At 45.1% G+C, this 19,125-nt stretch overlaps 1 protein-coding gene across 1 annotated transcript in view; it reads left to right on the top strand.

The window, feature by feature from the left end:
• Window positions 1-7,847: 7,847 nt before the first annotated feature.
• Window positions 7,848-19,125, top strand: part of RXRG (retinoid X receptor gamma) — a 47,883-nt gene continuing 36,605 nt past the window's right edge. Inside the window, exon 1 of the mRNA XM_004424844.3 lies at window positions 7,848-7,896. Within this exon, the coding sequence (XP_004424901.1) occupies window positions 7,848-7,896 (49 nt within the window). The remainder of the gene's footprint in view (window positions 7,897-19,125) is intronic.

The raw sequence follows: 19,125 nt of genomic DNA on the forward strand, positions 1-19,125 counted from the left end.
TGGACAAAATAGTGGTTTGTATTGCCATACAAAGCCCATGACCAGGACCTCTTAAATGAAAACCCAGTCAAATATAACAGACACTTGCCCTTATGTAAATATAGCTCTACAAGTGCTGGGGCCTTAGGGCTGTGCTGAGGTTAATGGTGAGGTTTCTGACGTCCCTGTCTGCCCCACCCTGCTCAGCTGCCAGCAATGATAATCTGCCTCCTGCAGTCACTGGAGGGTATATTTAGAGTCTCTTCCCCAAGAGTAAGTGGGATCTGAAAATAGATTGCTTGGCTTGTGTGCGATTGGGTGGCAGCCTCCAAATCTATACCTGAATATATGTAGCCAGTAGCCAGTTCAATCCGTGTCTGTTCAATAGAATCCAAGTAACAGTGGCCTGATCTTGGAGGCTGGGCTCTCCTCCAGTGTTTCTCCTCCCTCTCAGGGACTTGAACAGGCCTTCCTGAGGTCTAGGGCTGACATCCACCTCTTTGGCTGGGACTCCTTGGATCTGGACCCAGCCTGGATTAGAGTGCCCCATATTTGCACTGCTGGCCTCTCTCTGGAAGGGACCAGATGTTTCCCTCGGGTCTCAGCCGTATTCTTCTCTCAGCATGATCACTGTTGTTCTGTATTCTGAGAGCTCCCATGTGTTTGCAGCTGTGGTTGAGTTGTTTACAACAGGGAGGGTTTTATGATCATCCTTTGACTGGGAACCAAGAGATGGAGGCATCTATGTAACTGTTCCTTCTACCTTGAAAATGTTGTGACAACGTTATTTAGTTTGGAGTTAAGGGTGGTTATAAGTTACCCTTAAACTCGTAGATTATAGATCCATGAGAGCAGAAATAAAGCCTGTCCTGTTCATAGTTGTAATCTCAGCATCCGTTCAATAAGCATTTGTCAAACGCTTACTGTGTACAAAGCAAAATGCTAGATTCTTTGATAATATAAAGATGACTATGAGGTTGTCCCTATACTCAAGAAGATTTCAGTTTAACAACTAGTTATGATATGAAAGGAAATTAAACTGTAATAAATATTAAGTAAGTTTTTTTGGAGAATGGTGGAAGTACTAACTATTTGTAAGCGAAGACTGACAGAAGAAATGGTCTTTAGGTAGTGCCTTTGATGAGTAAGATTTTGATGGCAGAGGGGGCAGGGTGTGAGCATGTCATGCTGAGAACACAATGCCAGCAAACCTCAAGTCAGTATATGCTAAGTCTACACAGCAGATGGCCTCAGCCACCACGTCTCCTGCTAAACAAGAGCTTCTTGAGTTCTTAAGCCCCAATTGTGTATAGTAGCAGATGGGCAAAGTGGATCTTTTTGGTTCCTTGGAATTACCCTGGGAAGTGGTTTCTCATTTTCGGCTTATGGGTCCTTCTTATCTTCTTATTATAGGAAGGTTCTCTTAAGTCAATAGTTCCAAATTCATCTGCACATTAGAATCACTTGGGGTTCTTTTAACAGTTCCAAAACCCAGACCACATCCCCAGATCAACTGGAGGTGGAGAAAGTCATCTGTAATTTTTGAAGCTTCCCGAGTGATTCCAATGCACAGACAAGTTGGGAACCACTCCCTTAAGGCAAACTTAACTCAGTCAGCTGGCTTCACTAGTGACTGGAGCAATTAGCATGATACAAACACGACTGGTTGCTAAGCCATGGATGACACCTCGTAGATATAGCATTATGCTTTTGGACATATTTCAGGCCTTGTAGAAATGGCCCAGTTTTTGATGATAGCTGAGACAGTTCTAATTTAAAGTTAATCAGCACTCTTTCTGAATTAGGCACCTCATTTCTGTCCTCAGAGGATCTCAGTCACCAAGACTGATGCATTGTACTAACGCCAGTGGTGAGACTATCCACATGTGAATTTGTGATTCCCGGAAAGGAGCCCATGAAAATGAAATTTGGGCTGTAAAAACTGTTGGAACCTAGGAACATTCACTTTCTCATGTCCAGTGCCCTGGAGCTGACGTCAGAAATCTCAGCATAATCAACAAACTTTTATTCATTCATTAATCATGCATTTACTGGATTTCCACTATGTGTTAGACTCTGTTGTAGAGGCTGTTGGGGCTACAAAAGTGACTCAGGTCCAGTTGCCAGTAATTTAGGGTTTGCTGTCTAATAAGACGGGTTTTCAGATGCATTCATGATAATAATACAAGGAGGCATGTGTTGAGTGACACAAGAGTGGTCCCAACCACTATGGGAATCTAGGAGAGAGAGAGAGTGGATCAACCAGAGGGCACCCAAAAGGCCCCATGAGAATGGCCTTGAGGAACGGGTAGCATTTGAACAGAGATCATAAAGAGAGGAAGGCTGTTCTGAGCAGAGGAGCAGAATGAAGACATACATGTAGATGGATTACTGGGGTGGCACCATTAGAAAATGGCAAGTCATCTGAATTTGACTAGCCTGTGAAGGGAGAAAGCCAAGGACGGAGATTTCCAGCAGTACACAGTTGACATGGCACGTTGAACACAGAATCATGGTGAGACAGTGGAAGCATGAAACTCTTGAAGGCCAGATCATCTAAAGGGGAGACCTGAACATTTTACTCCCTAGCTTCTTGAATGCACTGAGCTCATTCCCTCCTCAGAGCAATTAGACCTCGTGTTGCCTCTGTCTGGTACACCCTTTCCCCACCCCGTCCTTTCTCGCCCAGCCTGAATCCTCCTCATCCTTTAGATCCGAGTATAACTGTCATTTCCTCAAAGAAGTCTGCCCTGACCTTTCAATTTAAATTAGATTCCCTTGCTATAGTCTCTCATCTCATCCAATTATTTTCCTTCATAACACTTTTCACGGCTTATAATGATATATTTATGTCTGTGACTATTTGTTTGATATCCATCTCCTCCATCAGACTGCATAAGCTCCATGAGGTCAGGGACTTTATATATCTTGTCCCTTAGTGTCTCCCCAGTGATTGACAGACAAACAGCTCTCAATAAATGTTGGTTGAAAAATAATTGAATGAATGACTGACAGCAAAGAGAAAAAACAATATATAGGCACCCCCCCACACACACACATATAATAGAAACATGTAGTTAATAAGAGAAAGATTGTGGTCTGGTAAAAGACACATTGGCTAGGAGTCAGAGTTGGCCTGGTTTTTAAATCCATTTCTGTCACTTCTCAGTTGTGAGACCATGTCCGAAATCCAATTTGTTAGAGTAGCTATCTTTCCTTCTTTGACTTCACAGCCTTGGTCTCAAATTCCTCATTTATAAAATTGGGATAATATAGTCTGCCCTATTTAACTTTAATATTTGGGAAAACACATTGAAACTTTATATACTGTTATGTAGGTAAAGTACTACACAAATATAAAAATCATAATCCTTATCATCAATGTGGAGATATTTGCATCTAAATTTTATACCGAAGGTCTGTTGGCAATTGTCAAAAAAATGACTTTGGTTTTTCATTCGTGTTTGTTGCAAAATATTATTTTCTATCGCTATTGGTCAAAAGCAAAAAAAAAAAAAAAAACCCTGGTAAAGCTATATCCTTTCATTACCAGTGTGAATATAAGATATTATGCTGAGTCTGTGTCAAACATACTGGTGAAAGCACATGCCCTTTTCATTTACTCAAAGGGACTAATGGCTTTAATAATAAAGCAGAACATATCATTTAAGAGGAATAGAAAATTAGATTTGACAAGAAGTAAGCTCAGAATTCTTATGAATGAATCAGCTAATTCCGACTGTGGACATTGAGCATTTGGTCTTTCATTTGACATCCTAAGGAGAATTCAGTAACAGCTGGAGACACTGGAGTGACTGAAATCAGTGGGGGTGTCTGGGAAGGGCTTAGGTTAGGATAATGTTGTTGTATCAGTAATGGTCTTAGATAAGACATGGTGGTGCCAAGTAAAAAATGTGGATTAAAAAGAAAAGCCACATATATTTCTTGTACTTTAGGCAAAGTTTATGGCTTGTTATGGGGTGTTAGACCATACGGAAGGTATCTTGAGGAAAGCATGCTGGGATGTTTTTGGTATAAGCATATCAAGCATTTTTTAATGCAAAATTATTTATTGAGCACCTACTGTGTGTTCTAGCATTTATGTGGGAAAACAGTTTATATAGGGAAATAGGTGGGAGAAGGTAAATGGTCATGAACAATGAACCAGAAGTTGGTATGAACATATCGTGCTCCCACAGTGAACAAAATAGCCGGACCAGAAGGGACCAGCAGAGAAAGGGAAGAAAGAACAACAAAAAAATATGACTTCATTGTATTTCTATAGAACTTGCCAGTAAAACAAACAAACAAAAACCCAAAACAAAACACATACGCAACCCTCATCACATTTCACATCTCATCATCCACAAAACAAAAGCAAAGCCCAGAAACCTCAGTGAGGTCAGCAGCTTGGGCGTTCTCCCCAGAGAGTAAATGAGCCTGCCCCAGGTCACACAGCTGGAGAGTGGCGGAGCGTGTGTACCCTGGGCCTTGTGATTACTGTCCCAGAGCACTTTCCTCTACATAGAACTCAAAAGGTGGGTTGAGATATGGTGCTGAGGCCTTTCCACACCAGGCTAGGGAAATTGGTCTTTACTCTGTGAGGAATAGAAGTAGGCAATGTACCCAAGTCAGCAAAAAAGGAAGAAGGTAGAGTCTACCACAAACAGCCAACAGATCATTCTTGACCTTGACCATGGGCGAGGCTCTAGAGAGAACTTTCTACAGGATGGCTTTTGAGTACTTGGAAGAACGCTTGCCAGCACTGGTTCACCCAAAAGCCAATTGTGTTGGGATAACTTGTTTCCTTCTCTGACAGGTGTATGATAGAAAACTAGTTTGCACTTCAGTAAGACACTTGCTTCAGATACCTCTGCGGAGAAAATGGACAATTATGGAATGGGTGGTGGATTAATTTGCATTAAATTTTAAAGTTGAAGGGGATTTTAGAACTCATCCAGCCCTGCTCTATCATTTTACAAATAAGAAAAAGGAAACAAGGGGTAATGTGACTTGCTTAAGTTACGTCATCATCATCATCATAAAAATAGCTTACACATATTGAGCATTTACTATGTGTCTGGCATATTCTAAGTGATTAACATGCATTGATTCATTTAATCCTCACAACGAACATATGTGGTAACGGAGGCCCTGGGAGATTCAGTAACTTGCCAATATCATGAGGCTGGAAGCAATGGAACTGGGATTTGTATCCAGCAAGGCTGGCTTCCTTTTTGTTTTTGTGAGGAAGATCAGCCCTGAGCTAACATCCATGCTAATCCTCCTCTTTTTGCTGAGGAAGACTGGCTCTGAGCTAACATCTATTGCCAATCCTCCTCCTTTTTTTTCCCCAAAGCCCCAGTAGATAGTTATATGTCATAGTTGCACATCCTTCTAGTTGCTGTATGTGGGACGCGGCCTCAGCATGGCCAGAGAAGCGGGGCGTCAGGGAGTGCACGGGATCTGAACCCTGGCCGCCAGTAGCGGAGCGCGTCCACTTAACCGCTAAGCCACGGGGTCGGCCCCAAGGCTGGCTTCTGAGTTGGTGCTTTCTCTACAGATGTAGCCTCTCCAGGACATATAACTAGTAAACGGGAGAGCAAAGTGTCCATGGCACTAATGAATGGAGTTTCTGGTGATATCTGCAAGATGTTGTCTTTGCTACGTCCTTTTCAACATATTTATCAATGAATTGATAAAATATGGAAAGCAGATCATCAGATCTTCAGAAATCATGAAATGGGGAGAGGAATAAGAAATACGCTGGACGATAGAAGCAGGATCCCCAAAGATCTGAGATGATGAATGAATCCAAAGGTTTTTATTTCAGAGGAATATAGGAAGATTTTGCATGATGGCCCCCAAACCAATTGCCCAAGAATGGGATGGAGAATGTGTATAAAAGAGAATACAATTTGGGGGAGGGGAGAATTTGTCAAGTCAGTTCTGCATGTATTAACATGTGGGGCTGCCCAGAAGCTAAGGCAAGTAAGCAAATGGTCCTCCTGTATTCCCGCACTGCCCGGGCCCATGATGGTTCTCACCCAATGCTCTGAGACGGGCACCCACCCAAGGGAGCTCCAGGTACTCCAAGGCTCTTCACAGTGGTGGCCTGGACCTTTCTTCCTCCTTCCTGACCTGCATTTGCACTGACCCCCATCTTTGTCCCCTCCTCCCTTATTCTTAGTTTTTGTTCTGGGTTTTCCTAGCGTTTGAATCTTGATGTTTTCCCTTGGGGCACTGATTTAACTCACCTTTCTGGCTCTCTCTGTGCCGTGCTGCAGCAGGAGAAAACCTCTCATCCTTGTTCCAGCTCCTCAGAGCTCAGCCCAAGACACTGACCCCTGATGGGTGTGCTGACAGAACCCGCATTGCCCTGCCAACACATCCATCTTGAGGAGAAGATTTGGACCGTATCTGGAATATTGCATCCAAGTCTGGCCAACCCCCTTCCCCACTGTGAGGGTATCTATGTAAATTGAAGTACTTTCATAGACAAAAGATAGCTTGTGAATAGACTTGAACAGTTGGTGATATGTGGAATGAGTGAAAGAGGCAAGAGAGCTTAGAGAAGGTAGATGACGGGCATGGGAGATTTGTCTCTGAATTTGCAGGAGGTCCCACTGCAAATGACCTCACAGGTTTCTCTTATGTGGCTCCAAGGAGTACCCTAGAGCCTGTGGGCAGAAGCTGCAGAGAGGAGGCTGATTTCAGTGCAACAAGAAACTTTCTCATGATAAGAACCATCTAGAAAGGGAATGGGATAGTAGTGGGCTCACCATTATTGGAGGTGTTCAAGTATAGCTTGAGCAGTGGCTTGTCAGGAAAGTGTATGATAGACCCAAACATCAAAGGGGTACTTAGACTCTGATCTGTGGGTTGGTTCCAACCAAGGATGTCTCTGGTCAGTGAGGACTTAGTGGTGCTTTTGGAACAGGTGGCGCAATGACAGTGGTATATAAGGAGAATTCATCCCCCCAGTGAAACATCAGAGAATGACCACCATGTCCAGCCAACAGGTCCTTCCTACCTGTCTGTCTTCCATGTGAGTGAGCTCTGGCTTCCAACTACACTTGCCAAGCTTCCATTGTTAGAGCACAAATGCTTCCAGCCCCAAAGCAGGAGAGGCCCACCCCAAATCTAAGGGCCGCTCTCTTTTAGTTTCCATAGCTGGGGATCACGTCTCACACTTTTGCAATCTTGTGCTTATGAAAGAGCTCTGTTCTCTCTTGGCCCCTACCCCCACCTCCTTTCCCAGATCAAATACCAAGTGCTTTGGATAGACAGAAGCCGGAGTGGGAAAATGCATTTTAATAAAACCCCATTGATTTTTGTGGGTGCAAGTCAAGGAAAAGCTACCTAAAGCGTCTTCCACCCCCTGCCACCTCCCCCCGACTCTCCTGACCTGCTCTGGGGCGGTCAGACATCGATTGGTTTCCTAGATAATAGATCGTGCCACCGGTAGGGACCTCTGGGGGCGAGCAGGGAGCTGAAAGAGTCGCACGCAGCAGCCCAGCCCTGAGTTAATCAAACTAGCAACAGGATCTCAAGCGGCTGCGACGGCGGTGGCGAGAGTAACAGTGGCGGCGGCGGCGGCGGCGGCGGCGGCATTATGCGTGATTACTGACAGGCACCAGCTGCTGCCGCCACAGCCGGCTCCGACGCACTATGTGGACTCTCAGATCTAGAGGCAGATTCCTGACTAATCCCAGAGGGCTGGGCCAGCCTGAGCTCCCCGGGCTGCTAGGAAGCGATGACCACTCTTGTTAGCCCAAGTTGAAGGAAGCCCGGCTGCGCTTGTGAGCCGGGAGAGGCCGTGATATTTAGAAGACGCACGAGAGAGGAATATGAACTGAAGAGTAAACATGTATGGAAATTATTCTCACTTCATGAAGTTTCCCACAGGCTTTGGCGGTAAGTATTTCACTTGGGCTTCACTGCGTGGACCTGTCTGGAGAGGCGGAGGAGAGATCGGGAAATATGGATAACTGGATTAGTACTGAATTAGAAGGAAGGCATATATGTTTACATGCACATACAGTGTGTTTTCATGTGAATGTGTGTATGTGCGTGCATGAGAGAGAGGAAGAGGGAGAGAGAGAGGCACAGAGAGAGAGAAGGGTCCGTAGGTGAGGATATGTGCGTATCAGAATGAGTGAACAAATGAGAGGATATGGGGATATTCTAAGGAGAGTGTGTAATCAACATGCTTGAGAATGTGTCTGAGACAAAGATAGAATAAGAGCATTGTTATCACCAGTGTGTTTGCGTGGGTGTGAAAAGTGGGAGAGTTGAAGGGAAATTACTATGATGTACCTATGATCCAACTTACAATGAGAAAAAATATAATGAAAAGGTTTTGCCTAGGTATTAAGGGTCCCTGGGATACTTCATAACAAGAGCATGATGGTTTTATTTAAAAGCAGATTTCCCTGTAATTGGATTTTTAAAAAGAAAACATAGCACTTTAATTTGCCACCGCGTTTTCCTTCCTCTGTTTTCTCCCCTTTTGATTTGCTAATAGCCTCTTGTCCCCTCCCCTGCTGCTGCCCCCAATTCCATTGCAAAGGTCTCACTTGCACTTTGACAGTCAGGATCTAGGTGTAGGGGGTCTCGGCTCTTATAACAGAGAACTGCAAGGTGAAGATCCAAGTCACCAAGCCAGGCAGGGTAGCCGGGTCACACTTTGCAGGAGCTGCCTTGACACCCAGGCATATGTGACCCAAGGATCCCTGGATTCAGTGACAGAAGCAGCATAGTCGCCCAGCTTTGAGTAAATGGAACCAACAGCTGACCAACTGGCCTCTCACTTGTCAGCTGGTGGCATGTAGATCGTGTTCTTGGGAGCCGAAGGGGAGCTTTTGCCCTGCGGATGCTGGCAGGCAGGACAAAGCAGAAATTCTTGTTAGGTCTTGAGAACTGAAATGTCCCTGATCTCCTGACCTCCTTTGTGGACAGACAGGCGATTCATCTGAAGGCTTGGGAGCAAAGCTTGCCTACTTTGCTGGGCAGAACCCTCCATGAGGCATGGTGGGACATTGCAAGGTAGATGTGGTCCCTGGCTGGGAGGCATTGGGCCAGGGGGCTTGCTCATGATCATTCAGGGTGCACTGGGTAGTTTTTATGAGCCAAGCATGGTGTTAGGTGTTGGGAATATAGATGTGAATGAGACAGTCTCTGCCACTTGGACCAGAGTCGGCTTATTACACAGACATGTTATAATACTGTGTGGTGTGTGCCATATCAGATGTACAAGGAGGTTATTGCTTGGACACAGCGGGTAGGGGGCCATGATGTGTTCCTGAAAGAGGTAATGTTTAAGTTTTTTGGGCCAGTCTTGTGACATGACCCAGTGAGAGTGTTGGCCAAGGCTGTGACCTGGACATCTGATCTCCAGTTTATAGTTGGGTCCTGGGTGTGAAAAGCTTTCTCAGCTCCCATCTTGGTCCCATTCACAGCTGAGAAGTGCCTTTTCCTTTTCCCTGTGATTCAGTTGTCTGAGGAGCATGCTGATCCACGAGATTCTCAGGACCCCTGAGGTCTGTGAGGTTATGGCTTCATGACTGCCAAGGAAACCCTCTGTGACACTTGGGGTGAATAAAAGGGTTGAAGGCAGAAAGATTTAGGGAGAGAACTAAGATAAAGATTGAAGAAAGAAGGTCTAGTCCAAAATTCAATGGAGGCTGCCTGCTGGCATCTTGAAATGTGAGCATCAAAGAGCTCAAAGAGCATCTTACCCATCTCATTTTATAAACATGTAAACTGAGGCCTCAAGGAAGGCAGGCACTAGTGCAAGTTTATGTGGGGTTGAGTGAGAGAGCCCCTCCAGAAAAGCCCTTGACTCAAACTTATAACAGTGTTCCTTCAATCTGATAGAGTGAAAAAAGCATGAAAGACAGAGAGAGAGAGAGAGAGAGAGAGAGGGAACTGAGTTTGGTTCCTAGCTTTTCACTTATTAGCTGTGTGACCTTGGGCAAGATATTGAACCTCTCTGAGCCTCAGTGTCTTATCTCTAAAATGGAGTTTATAATCCCATCCTCAGATTATTGTTGTGAGAATTAGATGCACTAGTACATGAAAAAGCAGCTACCATGATGTTGTCCATATCTTTGCTACTTAATAAAAGTTAATATTTTCATCCCCTCTGTTTTGCTTAAGTACTAATATGCAAATTAATTTAAAAGTCAAACATTACTGGGCCAGCCCCAGTGGCCTAGTGGTTAAGTTCAGCACGCTCCGCTTTGGCGACCCAGGTTCGGTTCCCGGGCTCAGATCTACACTGCTCTGTTAGCAACCATGTTTTGCTGGCAGTCCACATACTAAAAAATAGAGGAAGATTGGCATGGATGTTAGCTCAGGGAAAATCTTCCTCAGCAAAAAAAAAAAAAAAAAAAAAAAAATTCAACATTACTGTAGAATAATGAATTAGGAATCTGGTGAAATAAAATTAAATCCACAAGACCCACGTACATTGCTCGTTCAGATTTTCATAATTGCAGGGGCTCCGGTTTATTTAGTGAAATTAGGTTTCAGATAAAAGGAAATACAACAGTGCAGCCATGGAAGAAAGTGGGCTGCTATAATAGGGGGAACGGGAGAGGAGAGGACCATTTAGGTAGTTTAAATGACTCCCTCGACCGCTACTTTTCCTTGTCATTCCTGAGGGAGGAGAACAATTATTTTGTTTAGTTCTGTTGATTTTTTCCATTTTGTTTGCATGCACCAGTTAAGTGGCTGCTGAAACATTGAACCAAAGACATGGCCCCCAGCTGCCGGGAGGTCTGTCTGAGAAGTTGCCGTGGTGAGGGAGGGAGGGAGGGAGGCAGGACTTGCCCGCAGGTACAGGAGAAACATGAGGATTGGAGTGGGTGTCACCTGCAGCCTCTGCCAGCCTTTGCCCCAACACGGAGAGTTGCACTGCACATATTAAATGATTTGATGAGTCCCCCCTGCCCTTTTATTTATTAGCAAATGGAGCCACAGGGGGCTCCTGTGATTTGCGTGAGGATCTCTAGGGAAGCAATGTCACCCTTGGGAAATAACACCTGGGATTTGTGTCTGGGGCTGTGTGTACCAGATGTCAGACTATCATCCGATCAGTGAACACGAGACTAGGCAAACTGGCCAAAGGGTGGTGACCACCTGAGTTGCAGTGGCCCCCCAAAGGTGCCCACTCTCCCAGCTGCGGACCCTGCCATATGATGAGGAGAGGACCCTTCTCTTCTCCTTCGCTGCCAAGTCCTGGCTTTGCCAGCTGCTCAGTAAGAGATTTGCTTGCCTGGATGAGACAGTTGCTGCCTCTAAGAAGATGGCAAAACAAAGCCTGTAATCCCCCCATCCAATTGTGCAGTAATCCTCAGAGTGAGAAGGAGATCGGGGAGAGGGGACTTCTCTCATTTCATCTAATGAGCGTGCTGTAGCACTTACTAAGTGCCAGCTAACATTGTAAGCACTTTACCGATATCAACTTATTTAATTGTCATGACGACCTTCTGAGTAGGTACTGTTACCATCATCATCATATTCCTTTTATAGATGAAGAAACCGAGGTACTGTGAGGTGAAGTAACTTGTTTAAGATCTCATAGCTAGAGAATGGCACAGCCAAGGATTTGAACCCAGGTAGTCTGGCTCCAGATTCCATGCTCTGCTGAGCTGCTTCTCGTGGCTTCTGTGGGCCACAGAGTCCTCTCCAGGAAGCCTTGAGGGAGTGACGATGCCTAATCCAGCCTCGGCACTGCCCAGTGGTTGCAGACACAATGGACTGGCCATTGAGGAATAAAACACAGAATAGATTAGCAGTCACTCAGGAGCAGTAGTGACCTCTGAAGAATTAATTGGTGGCTTCTCCTGGGGGCCTCCTGATTTGCAAGAGTCCTACCCAACTGACCCTGACCATTTATATAGAATACTCTGCTTTTCACCTAAGAATAACCATAGAGGAGGGATTGAGTTGGAAGTGCTTGTGTGTGTGTGTGCATATGTGTGTGTGCCTGTTTGTATGTATGGGAGGTAATATGAGGATGTGGGAGGAGGGTGTGTGTGTTTGTGTGTGTGTGTGTGTATTTTTATGCCAGAACATAATTTTCCCCTCCACAGATGTGTGGGTGGCTAGCAGGGACCTATCATGGGCGTAAGTGGTTAGGGTTTATGTAGGAAGGAGTAACTGTTTATGAGATTTAGGAAGGAACATATTTAGTATAAACTATTTTTTGAAACATTTACAATCTCACCAAGAGATAGCTGAATAGCAACTGGGGGAAGAAATTGTGCACAGAGTAATCTAAATTCTCCACCTCTTCCTTCCCCTCATTATGTAGCTTCTGTATCTGCAGAGAACTTAGCCACCAGAACTGGGTGGCTGGGATGCCAGGGGCTCCGAGAGGAAGCTGCTATTTTCTCTTCTTATTTGAAAGTAGAAGACACAGAGGCCCAGGGAATGTAAGAAGTTTATTTTCTAGAATGTCTAGGTTTCGATGGCTCTCATGAGATTGACCCAAATCCTGGCTCAGTGATCTTCACAAAAGAGAGAAAATAATAACTAACATTTATTAGGACCTGCTATGTGCCAAACTCTCTTCCAAGGGCGTTACATGCACCATCTCATTTAATGTTCTCAAGGGCCCCAGGAGATAAGGCACTATTCTTATTACCATCCCCATTTTACAGACAGGAGTGTCGAGCCACAGGGAGGTTGAGTAACCTGCTCAAGATCTCCCAGTTGGTAAGGAGTGGACCCGGGATCCCAATCCAGGCAGATGCCAGGGCTGTTGTGCTTAAGCCTGGCACTGTGCGTGCTGCTTGCTGGGGGCGTGGGGCGGAGAGGAGGTGGGGTGTGGGGATGGAATCCCAGATTTGCCTCACATGGGTGAGTTATGTGTAAGAACAACAACTAATACATTCAGTTCTTACTCTGTGCTCTTCACAACTTACTTAGGGATCATAACGCAGTTTTTTTTCTTTTGAACATGCGTAATTGCAGCAAATGAGTATAGTGACTGGGAGTAGGGGGCAGGGAACTGGGCCCTTGAAGGTGTTAATACAACAAAGGTCAAAATTTTTCTGGGTGGACCTCACTTTATTCTTTTCCTCTTAAGAGCCAGATAATAAACGTTTTAGTCTTTGCTGGCTATAGGATCTCTGTCACAACTGCTCAAATCTCCTGTTGTAGAGTGAAAGCAGCTGTGGTCAGTGCATCAACTAATGCACAGGGATGTGCTGTGTCCCAGTAAGTTTGCCGAGGCCTGGGCGATTGTTCTGGAGAAGTTTTATTACCATTTCTGATTGTTTGGCGGTTAGCAGTGATTTCCAACACTAGCTCTAAACAGCTCTTCCTTCCCCAGCTGCCCCGTCACAGAGCTGAATCTTCAAAGCTAGACGGAGAGGCCTGCAGGTCCTCTGTTACAGATGGGGACTCTTGGGAAAGGAGGTGTGCCTTTCGCAGGACCTGTAGCTGTTTGTGGTCTTCAAATTAGGTTCCCCTGAGCCCCCTAGGGTGGGGGGGCACTAGGGGTGGCAGGAGGAGGAGAGGGAGGCTAAGCCACAAACAGTCGTCCCCCTAGCCTTTGGTAAAGTAACTCAGTAACTACCAACCACATAGGGTCAGGGTTAACATTCCATAGTGTAGGGATTAAATAAAATAAAGCCTGGAAAACTGTAAACACACAACAAAAATTAGTTCCCCTTTCCCATTTCAGAAAAATTGGAGATGATAGTAATAAATTCAGCTAGAATTTTGTGTGTAGATTTTTCTTAGAGGAGGTATGCCTGTCCTTAAAGTGTCAGATTATGCACCATGAGATGCTGACAAAGTGACGTAAGTAAGATATGGATTCTGCACCAGTTCCAGAAAATTATGTTTTAACAAATCATTCCAGGGCAGGTGCTCATGAGATCCAGCAGAAAGAGAGCTGTGACCTGGGACCTCCAACCCCCATAATCTTCAGGAGTTCCTGTCCCCAGACCAGTAACCTCTATGAATCATGATCCCCTGAGTTTCCTCGATTGCAAATTAAATGACCTGGAGCCCCTTGCTCCCTTTATCAGATACTGTAACTGGGAAAAGGTGAGGGAGACAGCAAGAGTTTCTAGTTTCAAGACCAATCTCAAACTCCTGATGTGATTTCAGAATTCAACATCTGAACTTAGAAAATGGAAAGGCTCGTGATCTTTAATTCAAAAAGCATTTATAAGAAGTCAGAGGAGTGGCAAAGAAAGTGCTTAATAAATATATTGGGATGTTTCTTCTAGGCTGGTAGTCTGGGTTTCATTTCTGTTTCTCAGCATCTCCTTCGTCCCTCCTTTTGCTGGTCACTAGTGTCATGAGGAAGTAGTCTCTTGGAGGGTTTGGGGCTCATGGTACCTACGTTTTCTCAGCCCCAGTGATGCTGGGAGCAGAGCAAAGGTTAGAGATCACCAGCAGGGAAAGACTATCCTAGACTGCTCTGGGAATGCCCATCAATCAGTCATTGAGCACACATTGGCTAAGCATTTGGCTTGTGCAAGGGTTGTGCAGGATACCAAGAATTAAGACCAATCCCTAGCCCTGAAGGAAGGTATAAACTAGTTGTAAGCTCTGAAGTCTGCAGAACATTTAGAGATGAATTTTTTCTGGAAATGTTTCTTGAGGCTGAGGTTAAGTGAATGAATCCAAGGACTTTAGGTATTCAGAACCTGAGAACAAATAATGCTGTGTGCATTATCCAGTGGTAACATTGCGCTAGGAATGTAGTTCACTATATTTTAAGATGACTTTAGAAGACAGTCCATATTTAGAGGCTACGGAGAGCATATCTGCACAAGAAGTCCAGAGAGACAGAAAAAGAGATTGAGATCCTGGATTCAAGAGTTGGGTGTGAACAGAATTAGTGTTCAAGGACTTCAGGAACAAGGGGTGAGGTGGGGGCACTCAGCAAATGCCTGAAACACTCAATGGCATTTGTCTTGGTGAACCAACTGGTACAGGGTGTACCAGTATATAGAAGTGGTTTAAAGAGACAGACAGCCATTCCTTGTTAGTGGATCCCCTGCTCCAGCATCCTCTGGTGCCTCTTATGTGTTAGGGATGGCATAATGTCCATCTGTACTGGCAAGGTTCATAATTTGGTCCTGGGTGGGAAAGGTAGTGTGCAAGCAAAACACCATTAATTATGTGCAGAAAGGTTGACAGAAATTGTGCCAGACCAAACTCAGTCTCTAGGTTTATAATAATTCACAAGTACTTGAAAAGGCCACTTTATCATTCTGAACCTCAGTTTTCTAATCTGTCTAATGGGGATAATTCCTGCCCTACCAACTACTCTGAGTCAGTTTGAAGCTTGAATGGAATAGAGAGTGGCATCCAGGAAGGACCACTGTATCCACAGTCCCTAGCACAGGGCCTGGCACATAGTAGGCATTCAACAGATATTTTTTAACTGACTGAACCCAAAACTGATATGGAAATAAATAGCGTATAATTATAAAGAGTTTTATGAATTTAAGGCAGTTTGTAGTGGATGAAATAAGATTGGACCTGGGAGCCAGAAGACCCAGTGTTTTTGTCCTGACTGTGTGGCCTTGAGCAAGTCATGTAACCTCTCTGGGATTATTTTCTCTTCTCTAAAATGAAGTGGTTCTTCAAGTCCTGTAAGTCTGGTTTCTAACCCCAAACAATATGGCCTTATTAATTTATGGCATAATTAATTTGGAATGGTGATTAAATTGGTCATGGTATGATCTTGTTTATATTTGCTCATTCACCAAAAAAATAACCAGAAAAAGGTTGTTAAGCAAATAAGGTTGTAGAAGTGTTGAGCCTATTTAAGTTACATCTGTTTTCAAGCAATTTAAAAAGCATAGTAGAGCATCATTAGCATATTAACGGGGTGTTAATTACAAAAGAGTCTTTTAAAGCAGATTTTATAAAGTCCCCACTTAATAACCATTAGCTTGTGGTACTTGAAACACAAACTCTTCACGTGTATTACTTAGAAGTAATAAAAATGTAATTTAAAAGTAATCTGCCAACTTGTCACGAATTTAGACTGATTTTTCTCTCAATTGATCCAAATGAGTGAGGTTTTGCTATAATTATATATAATGCTGGTAATAATGAGGCTGATTATCAATCTTTGCCTGCTTTTCACTACCTCCATCATTACAGATTTTAGGGGAGGGGGCGGGGGTGGAAGGAGATGGGAGGAATGGAGGGGGGAGTGGAGAAGAGGCAGAGAGAGGAAGGCATGCCGCTCTCCCCCTCCCCCCATCCAAGCACTAGAAGAAGCAACCGCCACCCCTACGCTGAACAGCCAGCCAGCCCTCCTTTGGGGACTGCACGAAGCAGGAGGAAGTGCCCTGTGCGGGCTCTGAAGGCTGGCTGGCTGGGCTGGTCGGGGCTGCACGCAGGAGTCAGCCCATCCGTGGGCTGCTGCATCTTTGTGTCCTCACATTCCTGCTGGGAGGCTAAGGGGGCTGAACCTGCGGGCAGAAGGAGGGTCTCTTCTCCCAGACGCTCTCCACTTCCATCACTGTACCTCTCTTTTCCTCATTGAGAAAGCCAGAAAGGGCTTTGGCGGCAGAGAAGGCTTACCATCAAAACATGCGGCTTCTACTTCTGCCTCCTACTCCCTGAGAGTTCAGCATCTTTTGGCTTCCATATCTATTAAAATGTAGAGCTCTGTGCCTGTAAGATACCTTCCTGTCCAATCTCAGGGTGGCTGTGCGGCTCTGATGTTTACGTGAAAGTGCTGACAGCAATTTAAATGTAAGATGCATATTAGCAAATCCCTGAGTGCCTCTTCTGTGGAAGGAAGAGGGAGGAAAAGGTTGGGCTGAGCTGGGAGCTCGGGATGGGGAGTATCCTGGTCAGAAAGTGCCAGGGTCAAAATCCTGAGAGAGGCCACGAGTTGGGTTGGGAAGGACAGGAGGAGGGGCAGAAATTGGGCTGAGGAGCCATGAAGGAAGAGCTGTCCTGACTAAGAGCTCTACAGAGTTGCACCTGGTGGGGCTGGGATTAAAATCCAGATCTGCTGCTTTTTGCCTAGATTCAAGTGCCACTTGTATAATTTACTAGCCACGTTCCCTTGGGCAAGTTGCTTACTTTCTCTGTTCCCCAGTTTTTGCATTTGTACAATAGGGCTAAGAGTACCAACCTCAAAAGTGTTTGTAGGTATGATAACATATGTAAAGTGTTTAGAACCATGTCTGGCTCATGGCAATTGCTCAATAAATATTATCTGTTCTTGTTATTGTTACTCAGAGGAGGAGGTGACATTAAAGTGTCAGTTAAATGCCTTCGTATGGCAAGCCCCTGCCTACCTCCCTTAGCAGCCTGTCTGCGTATTATGAGCCAAGCAGGGAAAGGATGTGTGAATAAGTTTCTCTTAGACTAGGAAGAACAAGCCAGGTGTCTGAATATTCTATGATTCTTAAGCTTATGTACCACATCCCTCCATTGGAGAAAAGGAGCCAGGCTTGAGTGTGCGATTGTGCCACCCACCCTGGGAGAGAGGAGAATGGGACAGGGCCCCGTGATGCTCCCTGGACTTCCAATGGAGAGTCCTGACTCTGAAACATAGCCAGTCTTTACCTCTGTCCCCTTCCCCATGGCTGGGTATTAGCTATTATCAATGATTCATTACAAGTTTCCATTCCACCGTGAAGAGGGTTGCTAATGGGATAGCCAACTCTCCACCCTGGCACAGCAGCAGAGGGGTGGAAACGCCAAGCCATTTGCTCCCTTGTCTAGCCAGTCAGGAAGACTCATGTTTGACATTTTACTTCCATTGGCTGAGGATGAGGTTGCTAAGCAACTTCCTCACCTTGGTAAGAATTCTGTAGTTCTAAGCACCCAGGCTTCTCTTTCTCAAGAAGTCTCCCTCAGCACACAGACACACACACAATTCGCTATTCAGAGATTTCAGTGATTTCGGTTTTGGTAAACATCAGGGGCATAGATTTCTTATGCAAATAATTTCTATTGATGAACTCTATATACAGTTATATACATTAATTAACAAAAAATTATCCCATTCATTGATTGGTCAACAAATATTTTTTGAGCATCTACCTCGTTCCAGGCACAGCGCTAGGCACCATGATGATAATCGTTAACAGCAAGGGAGTGAAATAAAAAATACGTGACAACCAGTAGGGCATCAGGCATTAAGTCAGTATGGAGCATCTATTTGTGCCCGGCTGCATTATGGGGAGATCTGGGGGGTCCTGGGGGCATGATTGGGGTGGCTGGGGTGATGGAGGGGGCACTCTGGGCTCAGAGCAGGGGCTACTGACTAACCAATTCAGAAAATTCAATATTATAAATAACTTACAGTGTATCGCAATGCCTATCCTTAACAGCATTTAGTATTGGCCTGGCTTGGGCTAAACCCGTTACGTACATAATCTTCTACAATGGCGTTCAAGCCAGACGAGGCCCCTCCCTCACAACATTTACAATATAGTCAATAATTGCAGCTGCTACCACTGGGCCAGTGGTCCCAGGTGCTCCCAGCGGTCCCCCGAGGTAGACATGTACATCACTTAAGAGTGAGGCAACTGCGGTTCAGAGAGGTCAAGTTCCTTGCTCAAGTTTACATGACTGGAAAGCAGTGGAGCCTCGAATCTAGGCTAGGACTTCTTGGCTTCAGAATCTTGTGTTCTGCGTAGACCACACCCCTGCCACCGTAGTGCCCTGAGGACTTTAGAAATCAGTGTAGTGTATGCACCCTGCAGATTGCGTACTGGCTTTGGTTCCTGGTGACACTCAGCATCGCAGCCTGCGATTTGGAATCCCCAACAGCCTGAAAGTCTAACATGGTCCGGTTGATGATGACAGGGGCTTCTGGCAAGTGGTCCAGACTCCAGACCACCGCCACCTGCGCTTCCTTCTTTTCGACGTCGGTGAGCCATAGCCTGCCTCGATGTTCAAGGAAGAGCTCTGGAAGGGATCTTGGGGGCCACTGAGTGCTGGCTCCTTACTGGGGAGCATGAGGCCCAGGAATAAGAAAGAGTTTTCTTAGGTATATTGCCGGGAGAGAAGAGAAGCTCCTGAGAAAGTCCACTAGCCGTTTCCCACAGGATAAGTTGATTTTTATAAAAATCATTGCCTGAGCAAAGGGAATGAATTCTACAGAGTACAGAATTTGTGCATTTCCCAGGTGTC

Source organism: Ceratotherium simum, chromosome 2 (assembly GCF_057802395.1).
Source record: "Ceratotherium simum simum isolate JZ-2026a chromosome 2, ASM5780239v1, whole genome shotgun sequence".
Taxonomy (NCBI): Eukaryota; Metazoa; Chordata; class Mammalia; order Perissodactyla; family Rhinocerotidae; genus Ceratotherium; species Ceratotherium simum.